This window comes from Sparassis crispa (genome assembly GCF_003851025.1).
Source record: "Sparassis crispa DNA, contig_000007F, whole genome shotgun sequence".
Lineage (NCBI taxonomy): Eukaryota > Fungi > Basidiomycota > Agaricomycetes > Polyporales > Sparassidaceae > Sparassis > Sparassis crispa.
Window position 1 is genome coordinate 1586469 of NW_020939754.1, and position 14981 is coordinate 1601449.

The following is a 14981-nucleotide window of genomic DNA, read 5'->3' on the forward strand; positions in this document are numbered from 1 at the left end:
AGGTGAAACGATATCTGGGCAAGGTAACAGCGAGGAAGTAATATGTATGAGAAAGCTGAGTAAGGTCGTAAGAGATAATCAGTACTAATGGGGATAATGAGTCGTGTATCAGAACGAGGTAAAGATGAGGCGTACATGCACGTCTTGCATGCGCGATAAGAAGAAGGTCCGGAGTTGGATCCGGTGTAACCCTAGACTAGGGGTTCTGGACATCTGGGTAAAGAATCGGAGGTTGCGCTCCAATGAGTCACGTGTTGGATCACGTGGTCTGGTAACGTAAAGGGAACAAGGAAAAGAAAAAGAAAAGACGCGCCACAAGTGGGGAGCGTTGTAACATCAGCTCCCGTCTAACGTTTCTTGTCCCACAAGAAATATTGTGATCTTCATCGTCGTCGGGGGCAGTCGCGGACATAATGATCTCCTCCACATCTGTAGCATGTCCGCCGGCTGGTTCGTGATCCTTGTTCGGGGATACGTCCATCCCTGTAGGGATGACTGCAACGTGAAGAAGTGGATGCAGTCGAGAAAGATGGTTGGGATAACGGAGATCGTCCACTGGGTACGTGCGAACGAGGAGGGCGAGGTCGAACGGGAATTGGTTCTGGTGACGAGCGAGGAGTGGATGCGGGTATTCCATTAGTGGTGTATCCGAGGATGTGTCCGATGTCTTCGTCCCCATGCTCCCTCCAAATCTCCTGTGCTGTACGAGTGACCGTACTGCGCATCAACGACCAGACTTGGTCGACTCTGGTCCGGGCTCTACTCGTCCTTTCTTCTGCTGCGATGAGCTCTTGTCTGGCCGTCTGCATCCACTCGACCATTTCTAATGCTCGTTGCATGGAAACCACCGCTTGTCGATCTTGCGGGCGATTTCGTAAGGCGACGAGGATATCTGTGAAGTCGACAGGAACACGGATAGCCGAGACCAGACGTGTGGCAAATTCTTGTTCGTCCGATGCATGACTGAGTTCGATAGAAGGTGAGGGCGATGAGGTGCGGATAAAGGGTGTCTGTGCTCGAGAGGGTACTCCATTGACAAGCGTAGGCGATGCGGGTATGCTCATAATTGTGGAGGCGACTTCAGCGAGTATATTGTGAACAAGGTCGTCTATAGCGGAAGTGGGCATTGATGATATGTCGTTTTCTCCCCCTTTTTATACCTTTCGGTCGTTAAGGGGGTCGCGGTTATCTGTGATGTGAAATAGAATGTCGTGGATCCGGGTAATAATCAAATAGATGAAAATCCATTGGACGATAAAGAGTATTCCCACAGAGATAAGAGCTGCCTGATCAGTTCCAGGCATCGTTCTGATCACCCCAGCCGTTAGCGTGCGGGCTGTCTCGCGTGAAGAGTGTGTGTTCGACAAGTTGTCTGATAAGGATTCGGTGGATGATCCAAAGAAAGGCGAGGGTTGTGCAGTGGAGGACGATTAGGAAGATGATGAGGAAAACCGTCGTGGTAGTCATTCCGGGTTTCTTCTCCTCTACTGGATTCCCCTGGTCCTTTTATATGCATCGAGGATTCGCTTGGCATTCTGTAAATTGTGGGTGGGTTCCCACGAGTTTTCTGCTGAAGAATATCCCTTCCACTTGACTAAGTACCTCAGATGACCTCGGTACGTCTTGTGATTCAGGATGGCTTCGACTTCGTACTCTTCCTTGTTATCAACGACATCAGGTGGTGGGTTCATGTAATTCGGACCATGTATGTCGTTTTCGCGATAAGGAGATAGAAGGGCGGCGTGGAATACGGAATGAACTCGCCAGGTCTTCAGGAGTTTGAGACGATAGTTGGCCGGTCCGATGACTTCGACAATTTCGAATGGCCCCTCACGCTTTGGTGCTATCTTGCGCGAGGCATAATTGACCTTCAGGTTCCTCGAGTCTAGCCAGACCTTCTGTCTTAGTGTAAACTTCGGCGATCCTTGTCTGACTCGGTCCGCCATCTGTTGTCGGGCTAACTCGTGCATGGCTAGTGCTTCTAGTCTTATCTTCTGCAACATGTCAAGCCTGGATTCAACCGATGGAATGTTCGTGGTCGGAAATACGGAAGGGAGTCCACGTGGTTCGTATCCCATCATGATGCGGAATGGGCTCATCTTCCGTGCTGAGTGTTCCCTTGTGTTATGACAAAACTCGAGGTCTGGCAGGCGGTCGGCCCATGTTTCAGGGTTGTTTCCGCAATAGAGTCGAAGATAGATTTCCAGCTCCTGGTTGACTCGCTCTGTTTCTCCGTCCGTCTGAGGGTGATAAGCTGTGCTCATTGATGATCTGATCTGGAGTAGTCGATTTAACTCTTGGAAGACCTTGGATGCGTATTGAGGTCCTCTATCCGAGATGATTCGGTCGGGTAATCTAAATCGCGAGTATACTTTGTCATGAAAAATCTTGGCTGTTCCTTCGGCTGTGATCGTTTTGAGGCAGGGCGTAAGAATCACCCCCTTCGTAAGGTCATGGTCTACTACGACCATAATTGAATCAAAACCGTTGGAAACGGGGAGGTCGGTAATAAAATCGGTGGTGCAACAGGAAAATGGTAATGCGTGTGGGTCGGCGGGAATTGGTTCCAAAGGAATACGAGTTGGATGAGTATTCAGTTTCATTTGTTGACAGGCGGCACAGCCTTCAACATAATTGTAGACAAATGTATACATGCCGGGCCACCAGAATTCACGACGCAACAGTTCAAGAGTATTGAGCTTTCCAGGGTGACCCATGGCAGGGGAGTCGTGATGTAGTCGAACGAGGTCACGATGAAGAGTTTCGGATGATGGAACATAAATCTTTCCCTTGTAGAGGATGACACCATCGTGAACTTCCCAGTCGGAAAGCGATGATTTCATGGGGAATGGCCCTTTGTGCGCAATCGCTTCGAGGGCTTCATGAACAATGAGGTCTTTTCCTGCGTGATTCCTGATTTCGTCGAATAGTGTCGGGGAAATGGATCGCACGAATAGTGCGTTGGGTAAAAGAATGCGATCTTCATTGTCACTTTCACTGTCATCGAGTCCATTACGACGAGAGAGCGCATCAGATTGAATCATCTGAGTGCCAGGGACATGGATGAGGTGAAGATCAAATTGTGATAATTTGAGACTCCATCGTGCTTGTCGGCGGTTTAACTTCTGAGCTGTACGGAAGTACGTGAGGTTCTTGTGATCACTGCGAACTTCGACGGGATGGGGAGAGCCTTCAAGATAATGGCGCCATTCAGTGAGGGCTCGAATGATTCCGAGGAGTTCGCGGTCATAGATTTCGTAGTTCCGTTCAGCTGGATTGAGCGTCTGTGAAATGTAGGCACAAGGATGGAGGTCTCCATTGATATCGGCTTGGTGTAAAACTGCACCCGTAGCAAACTTGGAAGCGTCGGATTCAACAATAAAGGGTTTTGCCTTGTCAGGCAGTAACAGTACTGGGGCAGTACTGAATCGTTGCTTCAATGTGTCGAAAGCTGTCTGACATGCTGTTGTCCATTCAAAAGGTGGAGATCCAGCGGCAGTGCGCGTAAGATTTGTCAATGGTTTGGCAATATCCGAGAAGTTGGCAATAAACTTCCGATAGAAGTTTCCAAACCCTAGGAAAGAGCGAACACCTTTTACCGTGCTTGGTTCAGGCCATTCTGCAATTCCTTTAAGTTTGATAGGGTCCATGCCAATGTAGTTTTCTCGAATGATCATGCCTAGAAATTCGACTTCTTTAACATCAAAGAAACACTTTTTCGGTTTAAGGAATAAGTCGTTGTCTTTGAGTCGTTGGAGTACATGTCGGGTTCGAACGTGATGTTCTTCCAAATCGTTTGAGAAGATGAGGATATCATCCATGTAAATGACTATCCATCCCTCATCGATCATGTCCTTGAAGAGTGCATTCATCATCATTTGGAAAGTCGCCGGGGAGTTGCAGAGTCCAAAGAACATGACCATAGGTTCGAAAAGTCCGCGATTTGTCTTAAATGCGCCATTCCATTGGTCACCATCTTTGATTCTGACATTGTTATATCCGGAGCGTAAATCCATTTTCGTAAAGATCGATGCGCCTTTGAATTGATCCATAAGGTCAGAAATGAGCGGGAGAGGATAGGCGTTCTTCACTGTCCCTTCATTCAGGTATCGGTAATCCTGGCAGGGACGTAGTGCTCCGTCTTTCTTTCCTACGAAGAAAAATGGTGAAGCCATGGGAGACTTCGACGGTCGAATGTATCCTTTTCGCAGATTTTCTTCCAGGAAGTCATCCATCGCTCCTTGTTCTTTGAGCGATAACGGATAGACTTTACAGTCGCGTGGAATAAAATCGGGTTTCAAGTCAATGGCGTGGTCCCAAGGCCTGGCTTCTGGAAAGCGTTCAGCTGCTTTCTTTTCAAAGACGGACTTCAAATCGTGGAGGTAGTTGGGGACCAACTTCTCGACGGTTTTGGGTTTGTCTACAGCTGATGTTTCCTTGTGTGCCTGTTGTGCCAATTCTTGTGATTTACCAGATGGTTTGTAAAAGACCGTATTCTGTGCGTTACAGAATAATGGGGATCGGGTACTGTGTGTCATTCTTCCAATGGCGGGGTCTCTTCGTATGGTGAAGACTGCTGTTTCAGTCTCTTCATTCGTCAAAGGTGACTCCTTCCTGATGGGTTCAAATATCCCAATAACTGGCTCTCCTGCAATATAGGATATAACTAGATCATTGTCATCGAGCTGATCCATAGGGGGTTCTGATGGTGGGTCATCTGGTTCGGTATCATTCCGCACTGCGGGTAACTCGCCACGCTCAGTGTTATCGGCCATGATTTCTCTGATAGATTCCGAATGCCCAAACGAGGTAGGGGAAGTTTCGGTGGTGATTAACTCTGGAAGTCCATCTTCCTTGAAAATCAAAACTTCTTCATCTGGTGCATCTTCGACGGTGGGTTTCGGTGGCCATTTGGCGTCTTTACCAAACCAAAAGTCACCGGTTTCCCAGTTGATCATCGGATTGAGGCGTTTAAGCCACGGCATGCCGAGAAGTATGTTTTCTTTGCCAATGCCGGTCAAGAGGAAGCGAGTAAGTGTCTTCCTTCCTCCGATTTTCATCATCTTCCAGGTACAATGAGTAATGGTACCCATTTGATTTGGTGTGCCATCTGCATTCATGACTGTAATCGGTTTCGGTAATTCCCATCTGATGAAATCGTTTTCTTCCGCAAAACGAATGTTCATGAACATTTCGGCTGCACCGGAATCGATCAAGGCTTCTGTTGTAACGTCTTCCTTCTCTCCCAACGAAATATTCACAGTGATTGAATTTCCGCTAGTGTTACAAATAACAAGGGGAGATACGGTAAGATGCGACGGTCCATGCATTACTAGTGGCCGTCGTCTCAAAAACCCAATTGGGTTCGTTCTTCATCAGTCATGTCGTTGAAGACGTTTCGCACATAGGCGATCTGTTCCTCTCTGGTTTCTTCCTTCGACGTCTCCTTCTTCAGTGCGAGGTCTTCTCGCATCTTCTTGATCCATGTGATCGTGTCTGTGTCTAACCCGGGCTGTATCGTTCTAGCACGGGTGAAACTTCCAGACTGGGGGTGGAATTGTCTGTCGTTGGCTATATGGCCCTTCTTTCCGCATAGGAAACATAATCCTTCTTTTATTCTCTTTTGTCGCTCGTCCGGGGATAAGCGCGAGATATTGACACGATCAACATCCATCGCATTTGGATCCTTTGCAGAAGCCGAGTAGTAGGGACGATGGACAGATCGGCCCTTTCCTCGCGTCGTCGTAGTGGCTCCTCGCTTGAAGATCTGAGCAGATCTCCATTGGTTATCAAACCGCGAGGCGTATTCGTACCACTTGTCAAGTGTCTTGGGCATGATTTCCATCCCATATATCCTTTGTCGGAGTGGGTCGTTAAGCCCCCACTTGAAATACTCGATATTTCCGGCATCTTCTAGTTTCGCCTTGGATTCAAGCGATCGGAATTCGGCAATGTAGTCGTCCGCAGTACGAGTTCCTTGCTTGATGTTACGCAGCAAGGTACGAGCGGTTTCTTCAATATTTTCATCGCCAAATGCTTTGTTCACACTCACAATGAAGTCTCTCCAACTCCCATAAGAAAGGAAGTCGTCATTGGTGAGTTCCGTTTCTATGAAGCTCTGTGCCCATGATCCTGCTGTTCCTCCTTGCATGTGCGATAGCACGAATGCGATCTTCTGATTGTCCTCCTGGTAGACATGGCTATTTCCGGCCATGTAGTTCTTGCATTGGTTTATAAATTCCCTAAGCTTCGAACGGTCTGAACCATTCAAGATCTCGGGTTTTCTAAAACCAAGTTCCTTCTGGCTAGCATGGTGACGTCCTTCATCCATGGTAACTGTAGCCATCGGTGGTATGTAATCGGGTACGATTGGTGCAAGAGTCGGTTGGGGTACAGGATTCTGGGCAGGGGGGTTCCAAGGGGCGTCTGGTCTTTCTCCTGGATAGGAGGTCATTATACCGCTGTCTGCGATGTGCTGGAGCACTATTCCACCAAGATTATGGGGAAGTGTCCTTTCAAATTCCTCTGGGGAGTAGTCGAAGTTGTGATTGTCTGGCCTGATGAATACAGGCCTTCCTCCTATGAAATGTGCGTTTTGTTCTGTGCTCCACTCCGCTTGGGATGGGAGTGCTCGCGGTACTGCTCTGGAAGAGCGGTCGGGTTGATGTAGTTAAAATCCAGCGTGGATAAATTCTTCTGTGTGGCCTATGTCTACACGTAGACTGCACACCGTCCTTAACTAAGTGGGTTCGTTCGTCGTCGGCTAACAAGCCCGTAGAGTGTCTTCTGTCTTCAAACTGATACACCTATTTGCTGATTGCTCGAGTGATTACCTCAGCCTCCTCGGCCTATTGGTCTCTCGGACAGACCCCTCTCCGAAGATGAGTGATCAGTCTATCCCTTCAGCTACCTCGATTACAGAGTAATCTCAAACGGTGCTTTAGCAATCGAATCGGGTGTATCGTTCAGTCTTCAAGGTTCGGTCCGGTCGGTAGTTCGTTGTTAGACTCTAGGAAGTCACAGAGAGTAATAAGATCTCGACCTAATGTTACGCGGCAGCGAAACACGAGCGTCTAGTCGAGTCGTCACGAGACAAGGTCTTAGTCTAAGACACAAGTCCGTTCAAGTGACACTTCTGGCGATGTCCTCGCACTGAAGGTCGATCAGAGTTCGTTCTTATGACTCGTAGTAGCTGTCCGCTACTGACGGTCGATCTCAGTCAAAGGCAAGTGGAAAGCTGGTTTAATGGTAACCAGGTCGAGATGGGGATCCAGCTCGACAAGGTCGTTTACTTATACAAAAGGTATCCGCAGTACTACGCAGTAATGCGAGATCGTTCATTGGCTAGATAAGGTGAAACGATATCTGGGCAAGGTAACAGCGAGGAAGTAATATGTATGAGAAAGCTGAGTAAGGTCGTAAGAGATAATCAGTACTAATGGGGATAACGAGTCGTGTATCAGAACGAGGTAAAGATGAGGCGTACATGCACGTCTTGCATGCGCGATAAGAAGAAGGTCCGGAGTTGGATCCGGTGTAACCCTAGACTAGGGGTTCTGGACATCTGGGTAAAGAATCGGAGGTTGCGCTCCAATGAGTCACGTGTTGGATCACGTGGTCTGGTAACGTAAAGGGAACAAGGAAAAGAAAAAGAAAAGACGCGCCACAAGTGGGGAGCGTTGTAACATCATGCATCCCCCCTTTGCCTTTGCCCTTCTCATTCTCCTTCCTTTTTGTGCTTACAGTCGGTTTTGGCCACGGGGTGCAGGAGAACTACACTGGCAGTGGGCATCCACATGGCCAAGTACGTGCTGAGCTATGGGGACCAGCTGAACGATATACAGCATGTGACAAAATGTGCGTGGTTTCATTCGTGGTGGGGCTTTTTTTTGCTGATTCTGCTATGCTTCTTTGTTGTAGATTTCAGAGATAAATTCTGCAGATATCACATATGTGCTCGCCTCTCCCCTCTTCACGGTGCGCATTGCTCATGCCTGCATCTGCCCAGAAATGGCTGTTGCCGCATACGTGCCTGTTCTATGTCCACGAGATGTCCATCATCATATGTCTCTTCCCATCTTTCCTCTATCAGTATCGTGCTCATCGCGATGTTTCATCTATGGGTCCCCTCCTATTTGATATTTTTACCAGAACTGGCAGCTCCTGACCAGCCTTTGTTTCTAGGACATGCGCTCAACAGACGTGATCATGATCCATGTGAGGTCGCGAATGATGTGAGCATTAAGCAGGACCGGTGTGTGACTGATGGAGTGCCCACGAATCTTCGAGTATGAGGCTTGAAAGGCAGGGCGCAACAAGGGCTCAATGTTGAGGCCCCAGTTGATCCAGCCAAGAAGACATTGCCATTCACGGAGAGGTTGACTATGGTGATGAGGTTGGGCAGAAGAGATGAAGTCACGAATGTGCGTGACAAGATCAAGGGAGGATTCATGCAGGAGAGAGATGGTCATGGCAATAGTATCAACATGGAAGCCAATGATGACGAGTGCTTGCCTGAAAAGCTGCTTTGCTTCCTCATGAGAAATCCTGAGCTCATCTCAAAGCAGAAGAAGAAGGACTTGCTTGAGGGGTAAGAATTTGTTGTAAGGGGGATAATAAGTGAGCTCATCAACAGAATCGAATGAGAAATGATCATCCATATAGACGAGAAGGGCTTGAATGTGTTTGATGAAGATGGCAATTCAAACGACAAGGCTGATGAATGAACACCAGATGTCCAGCGAGCTGCAGCTGCCGAAGCACATACACCGATCAATTCGCTGTTCACCCTCAATGGTGACAACTTGCTTTAATTGCCACAAAGAATGCATGAGGATCAATCAGTATGCACCTTTGATGTCGGATTTGAACAACCAGAGTGGAATGTTGCCACACTCCTCTCGCATGCTAAGTAGGTTGCGGCCTAAGTCCTGAACGTTATCTGGTCGCATATCAACATTGGACTTGTCGATCATGGAGTTGAGGGAGTAGAAACCAGCAGAATGGTTATTGATAAATCGTAACTTTGTTGAATGAGATTTCGGAACAGCATGCACTGGCATGGAGTACATGCCAGGCAGGAGATCTGTACTGAAAGGGTGTGAGTAGCGACCGGCAGCTTCTTCTTCTTGTGCATATTGCAAAACAAAGGTAGAAGCTTCATCCGACAAAGGTATATTCCCACCATCCCAGGTATCCGGGAATGCTAGACCTTCTGTCTCGGCAAAAGGCCAAAAACCTTCACACAAACCATGCAGGACCAAGTCCACCAGATGACGGTTTGGATGATCAACGAGAAGGGTCTCGAAGCAGTCTACATCGATCGGAGTGACAATCTGAAAGAGTTCTGGGTGTAGCTGAATGGTGCACTGCGTGATAGGATTGGTAAGCTCATTGTCCGGAGGACTGAGAATGGGTCTGAGTGTAGTTGAACGAGTAGCAAGGGGTGTGACATATTGCTCATGTTCATCCCAGAGAAAACTGCAAAACCGACAAGGGCGATTATTTTTATTTGTCAAAGATTGGTTTCTGGGAGCAGACACATGCGGCATGGTCTCGGCCACGGCATGTGGAGCAAATGTGTCGATACCTGCACCCTCTATGGTCACAGTTTCCAGCATTAAACTTCCTGCAGATCTCCGAGGATCTAGCCGAGGAAGAATTCTCAGACCCGGAGTTCTGGGAGACTCCTGCTGCTGAAGTAGAGGAGACACCGGCAACGATGTACATAGTGTAGAGGTGGTTAAAGCTGGCAAGATCAGTGAGCAAGAGCTTGGTACTCCTTCCAATGAGGCTCCTGATGGCATGGTCATAGTTGAGGACACATGAGGCATGGAGGTCAGGAAGGGCAATGAAGGATTTATTAATGTGCTCGGCATAATCTTACAACTCATCGGCTCGGTGTGGGAAAGCAAAGCACACAGCTTGCTGGTACCTGACTCAGGCATTGGTCCATTCACTGTGGTGAGAGATGTGTTTGCTCAGTTTGGAAGGTCCTTCTGACACAACCTCGAGATCTCCGAGTTTGAGAGACTGCTTGACATCTCCGTCGACTGAATCGAAGGCGGAGTAAATCTTGTCAAGATCGACATAGCAGTTGGAGAGGACATCATTTCAGATGGATTCCGGAACATTGGGGCAATCAGGGTGGCAGGTGATGGATTGTTTAGAGAAGGAGAGATCTCGGGTGTAGTTCTCCTTGAGCTTGAGCATGCGTAGCAACTCGGGGGAGAGGAGAGCTGATACGGTAGATGACATAAAGGGGAAGAGAGATTCATCAACTCTTCGCTTGCCATCTTTGTCTCCCCCATCATCTGCATCTCGTCGGCACTTGCTGCTTCTGACAGGAGTGGAGGAGGGCTCGAGAGCCTCTTCAGGAGCGGGGGCTCCGGAGTCGGCATTTTCAACTGCGGAAGTGTCGGGTACCGGAGTCCTTCCTCTGTTCCCAGCTTCCCGCAAGGCCCATTCAATCTCATCAAGCTCAGCGAGATATATTGTAAATGCCGCGTGCTTAGAAGAGATCTCTTCATCAGAGGTGGCCTCTTGATATCTAAGAGTCTCAAAGAGCTGTATAAATGCTTCAGCTTTCGAGGGCTTGGCTTTGCAGAACTCTTCGATGATGCCCTCCCAAACGGAGACGGTCTCCAGTTCGAAATGTTGCTCGAAGTTAGCTCGGGAGGAGCTAGATGACTGTGTGTGGGCGGAGATGGATTTGGAGATTCGGGCATATACAGGTGATTCGATAGATGTGAGTGATAACGAAGAAATGAAGCTCGAAAAAGTCCTGTAAGGATGGAGATGTCAGTTCGTGAAGAGGTGTGCTGCACAACAAGACAGACCTGTCAGGACAGAGATGCAAGAGGTGAAGAGGTGAGGTGCTACCCCTGTCTCCCATCCGTACCCGAGGCGGGGGGGTTCTGACCCGAGGAACACCTTCGGCTGCAACTGCAGCAGTGTTCTCGAGACCCCCACCAGTCTGTGGAGTTCATCCGCTGGACTCATCTCACGCTGCGAGGGAGAGCGTGGCACTGCAATGCCGAGAGTTCCAGATGCTGTCCGGGATGCAATCAAGTCAAAAGCATGACAGAGTGCCAATTAGACTTGTTAAAAGCTCACTCTAAACTCGATATAGGCCTTAAATAAGGCAAAAAAGGACAAAAAGTTGGAATAAGACCTATAAGTAAAAGTTGAGTTTTCCTGATGAGTACATGCATACACTTTCTTGTAGATCAGCAAGCACACAGATACATACTCCTACCATAAGATTGCATGTATTTACAACTCAATCGCTGGAGCAAAACATGAAATCGCAGTGGATCAGTATAAAATGTCATTGTCAGTGCTGTCCTCACTCCACCGGCCATGTCACATCATGTTGATGAATTTCCTGATACAGATGAGATTATGGGCGCTAATTTCCATATCAGGATCTGTGTGATGTGACATCTCGCCGATAAGAGCTCTGAAATGCTCACTCCCCAGTCCCCTTCTCATCCTGGATGGCAGCGGATGGCTTCGGAAACATTGCCAAAACATTCCAGTGTGCATAAATATGCAATTTCGGACTTCTGCTATGAACTAAACAATGTACAAGCATTTTTTTGCAAATTACATTCAAAATTGGTGTTTCCAAACAGATCCAGAGGCCATATAATTTCTACAAGCTTGGAGAAGATAGTTCTAGTATATTCAGTTTTAAAAAGTTGAAATTGAAAAGGTGGCCAGGAAGCCAGAAAATGTGGGGTGGCCTAAGGATCCATGGTGGCCGAAGGACCGGTATAAGACTGTAGTACCTGAAATTTCACCCTTGCCGCGTCCAGACATGCTGTGCTAAGATATTGTAAGAGAGGAGAGTTGAGGTTGATGTGGACTTTGGACTGCCTCTGGGGGTGGATGTGTTGGTGTTGGTTGCAAACCAAGTCGCGCCGGACGCGGTTAAGGCTTGTTGTACACCGCGTTGACATACGCAGAGCATATCTTGCACCGCACAGCTGGAAAATGAAGCTTTTCGGCCAACTCGGAAGTTCAAGAATAATTGTATACCAGCAGCCAAACACGGTCACGCACCAGCGTTATGTTTGCGGCTAGCTCGCTTCCCATGTCCACACTTGTAAGAAATAAACTCAATTGTAGACAAAACTCGAGATATTGTAAGAGCGCAACACATCAAAGGGCAGAACAAATTGAATGAAAAGGTGAGGTAACATTTGAGAGTCCGAAAACATGATACGACTGATGAGTGAGAATGCACGAATCAATCGGTACTCGTGTTATCACTTGCATTGTTGGGAAGGAGAGTTGAGCTACGAAGACACGTTAGTGGCTCTCGCGAAGGCCAGAAGTGTAAGAAGAAGACGTACGGACCAGCAGGGCCCGAAGCTGGCCCCCTGGGCCATCCTTCGGGAGCCCATCCCCAGACCGTTCTATCCAAGTACCATTTCGGCGGCTCACTCTCTCCCAGCCGCACGCGCAGGGCTTCTATCTGCTCTGGAGAGGGCGCTTTCTCCAGCGCGTGGTTAGTATACAGAGACACGACGAATCGCTCGTCAGAAGTGAACGTGTCCATGATCATCAGCGCCCCGCGCGGCCAGCTCGGGTCCAAGGTGCGGACAATATCGGTCAGCGCGAGCTGCATCATCGCAATTTTCTGCAAATTGCTCAGGTTCTGGGGGCGATCGTCATATCTGTCGTCGTCATCCTCGTGCCGCACGTCTTCAACGCGTTGCCCGGTGGCAATCCGGAGGAAGATCTCGAGCATGGAGACCGTGCCGGGTAACGTCAGTCCTACGCGAGTATGGCGTGCGTGCTTCAGTAAAGCTTCTTCATTGGCATACCATCCGTAGTGCATGATCGGAGGCCGCAGGACTGCCTTCGGGTTCGGTACCAGGACACGAGGTAAGGAGCTCATGGGTGGTAGATCCTTCATGCTCAACCATTGCTGTCGTAGAGTAGTAAGCACTGGCAGTGTAAAGAATTCGCAGCACAAAGAGCGTACCTCTCTCGTGCAAGGTTCAGCAATCGATATGGAGGGAATGACTACGTCGTCCCGCCGCGTACCCGGACGGTCGATCGAAGGAGGATAGCGGGCTTGAACGGTAGGCGCAGCCATGATGTATGTAGAAAGAAAGATGTCCACGTGTCGTTTATAGTCCTCTGGCGCTCTTTTATACTTCGACGGCCACCTCGTAACAAGGGACGCGGCTAGTGTTGCGTAAGAAACTCAAGGCAGGTTATTAACGTTAGGTTTATAACATGTTAGGTCCCAGAGGTATTTGACACCATGTTTTTAACGTTTAAAACATGTGGTCACATGACCTATTTCCGCGTGCTATAAACTGTAGATTTCTCCATTTTTGCGTCTGTTCTGGAGGCTGCAGAAGAGATCGGAGGGCCCGTACGTATGATATTCCTACTCTACTACTCGATGACCCCGTATCCTACCAGTGGAACTGTCAGCCTACATCTGAAGACCTGTTACCTGTTCTCTTACGCCCTGCTCGACCAAAAGGACATGAAATCTGAAGGAGAACTGTTAGTAGCTGTCAAGTTGTAGTCTACTAGAGCATCTGACCTCAATGAGGCCTTGTGAGCAACCCCCGCACGCCGTGGCCGAGTACGCTATGGGGAAATCCGACGCGACGTGACCATTGGCGCCGGACTTATTGACATAGGCATTTTGGCCTTATGTTTTTAACATGTTTTTAACGTGTTAAAAACACGTTTAAAACATACATGTTTTAAACATGACAGTTTTACACGCAACACTAGACGCGGCCAAACAATGGTGTTGACCCTCATGATCACGTGACCGCGATTCGTTGTTGTTGGCCATGCCATACACAAAGCAAACTATGTACATGGCCAGAACTCGAGGCATCAGACTGAATGCTGACCTCAAAAAGCGAGGTGTTGAAGTACGCGGATCAACTCGATCAGCCATTATGAACGTCCGCAGCCAGCTACACGGTAAGCTGCATGTAGAGCACGCAAAACCTCGACAATGGAAGAGCTCAGGAAGGATAGATCTAGAACTATCCACGGAAGACATCTGTAGACGCTTTATGATGGACGTCACAGGAAGCGCGAGTCCAAACCAAGTGATGTTTTTCCATCTGGCGCCAAACTTACTCACGTTCACACTCATGCTGAGGATGTTGCGGAAGCCTCTTGCGAGGATTTGCTAGGCACCAAACATAGTAACGTGCGGGCTTGTTTCTTCTCCATTTTATGAGTAGAACTGACCCATAATCAGACACACTAGACGGAAATAAGAGATACAGTAAGCAGAGTATGACTTACACTCACGATCCAATGGAAGTCCACTGATTCGAGTCGGAGCCGAATCTTCTGTAGTTAGCTACTTCTGCGCTGTGCAAAGATCTTCGAAAGTCTGGCCCCAACCATCATTTCAACCGTAGGGTAGCGGGGGAGACTTACAAAGAAGGCTTCAGCAAACGTTGAAACTCACTTTTGCCGGGTATGATTTTAAAAAAAGGACTAACATCGGAAGAACGAAACTGAAACGACCTTGAAATTTTGAAACGTAAAGGAAAACAGGACTCCCGACAACGTACTGGCCAGTCATGCCCGATCGCCGCCGCCGTCCTGGGCGCGACGTTCTCCGCGTCAAGTCTGCCAGCCTTGGAATTCCAGAATTCTGCGTCGTTCAATGCGAGCGCTTGTGATGGAGGATTTGCATCTCCGAAGAATAGCGCGCTTACAACGGTTGTTACTGACGTTGTAGTAAAGTTTCTGCAGTGGTTCGAGGGCGCGGCGCTTATCCAACCTCTTCCTGCGGTGATAACAGCCTATAGTATGTACAGTGTCATCCGTTCAAACCTGCACTGACTATGCTGTCAGACATGTTTTCGATCGATAGCCGATGGCATACTTATACTTGACGGCATTTCACGTGAATTGACGTCCCGGAGCTCTTGCCTGACAGCTTAAGCTTCACTTGCGTGGACTATACTTCCATTCTA

At 48.4% G+C, this 14981-nt stretch overlaps 6 protein-coding genes across 6 annotated transcripts; all 6 read right to left on the reverse strand.

Moving 5' to 3' along the window:
• Positions 1-259: 259 nt before the first annotated feature.
• Positions 260-1064, reverse strand: SCP_0805290 (hypothetical protein; the record flags this gene model as incomplete). The annotated part of the gene is made up of 2 exons (XM_027761117.1): positions 260-483; positions 557-1064. 2 exons carry the CDS (start codon positions 1062-1064, stop codon positions 260-262), a joined length of 732 nt encoding a protein of 243 aa, XP_027616918.1.
• A 420-nt stretch (positions 1065-1484) lies between these two features.
• On the reverse strand, positions 1485-5192 carry SCP_0805300 (Transposon Tf2-9 polyprotein; the record flags this gene model as incomplete). The annotated part of the gene is made up of 1 exon (XM_027761118.1): positions 1485-5192. The coding sequence occupies one exon, from the start codon at positions 5190-5192 to the stop codon at positions 1485-1487; it is 3708 nt and encodes a 1235-aa protein (XP_027616919.1).
• Positions 5193-5347: 155 nt separating this feature from the next.
• SCP_0805310 (hypothetical protein) lies at positions 5348-6454 on the reverse strand (the record flags this gene model as incomplete). Its single annotated transcript, XM_027761119.1, has 1 exon — positions 5348-6454. The coding sequence occupies one exon, from the start codon at positions 6452-6454 to the stop codon at positions 5348-5350; it is 1107 nt and encodes a 368-aa protein (XP_027616920.1).
• Positions 6455-8180: 1726 nt separating this feature from the next.
• Positions 8181-8471, reverse strand: SCP_0805320 (hypothetical protein; the record flags this gene model as incomplete). Its single annotated transcript, XM_027761120.1, has 1 exon — positions 8181-8471. The coding sequence occupies one exon, from the start codon at positions 8469-8471 to the stop codon at positions 8181-8183; it is 291 nt and encodes a 96-aa protein (XP_027616921.1).
• Positions 8472-10113: 1642 nt separating this feature from the next.
• SCP_0805330 (hypothetical protein) lies at positions 10114-10894 on the reverse strand (the record flags this gene model as incomplete). Its single annotated transcript, XM_027761121.1, has 2 exons — positions 10114-10783; positions 10839-10894. The coding sequence occupies 2 exons, from the start codon at positions 10892-10894 to the stop codon at positions 10114-10116; spliced, it is 726 nt and encodes a 241-aa protein (XP_027616922.1).
• Positions 10895-12253: 1359 nt separating this feature from the next.
• Positions 12254-13108, reverse strand: SCP_0805340 (hypothetical protein; the record flags this gene model as incomplete). The annotated part of the gene is made up of 3 exons (XM_027761122.1): positions 12254-12302; positions 12360-12937; positions 12995-13108. 3 exons carry the CDS (start codon positions 13106-13108, stop codon positions 12254-12256), a joined length of 741 nt encoding a protein of 246 aa, XP_027616923.1.
• Positions 13109-14981: the final 1873 nt, after the last annotated feature.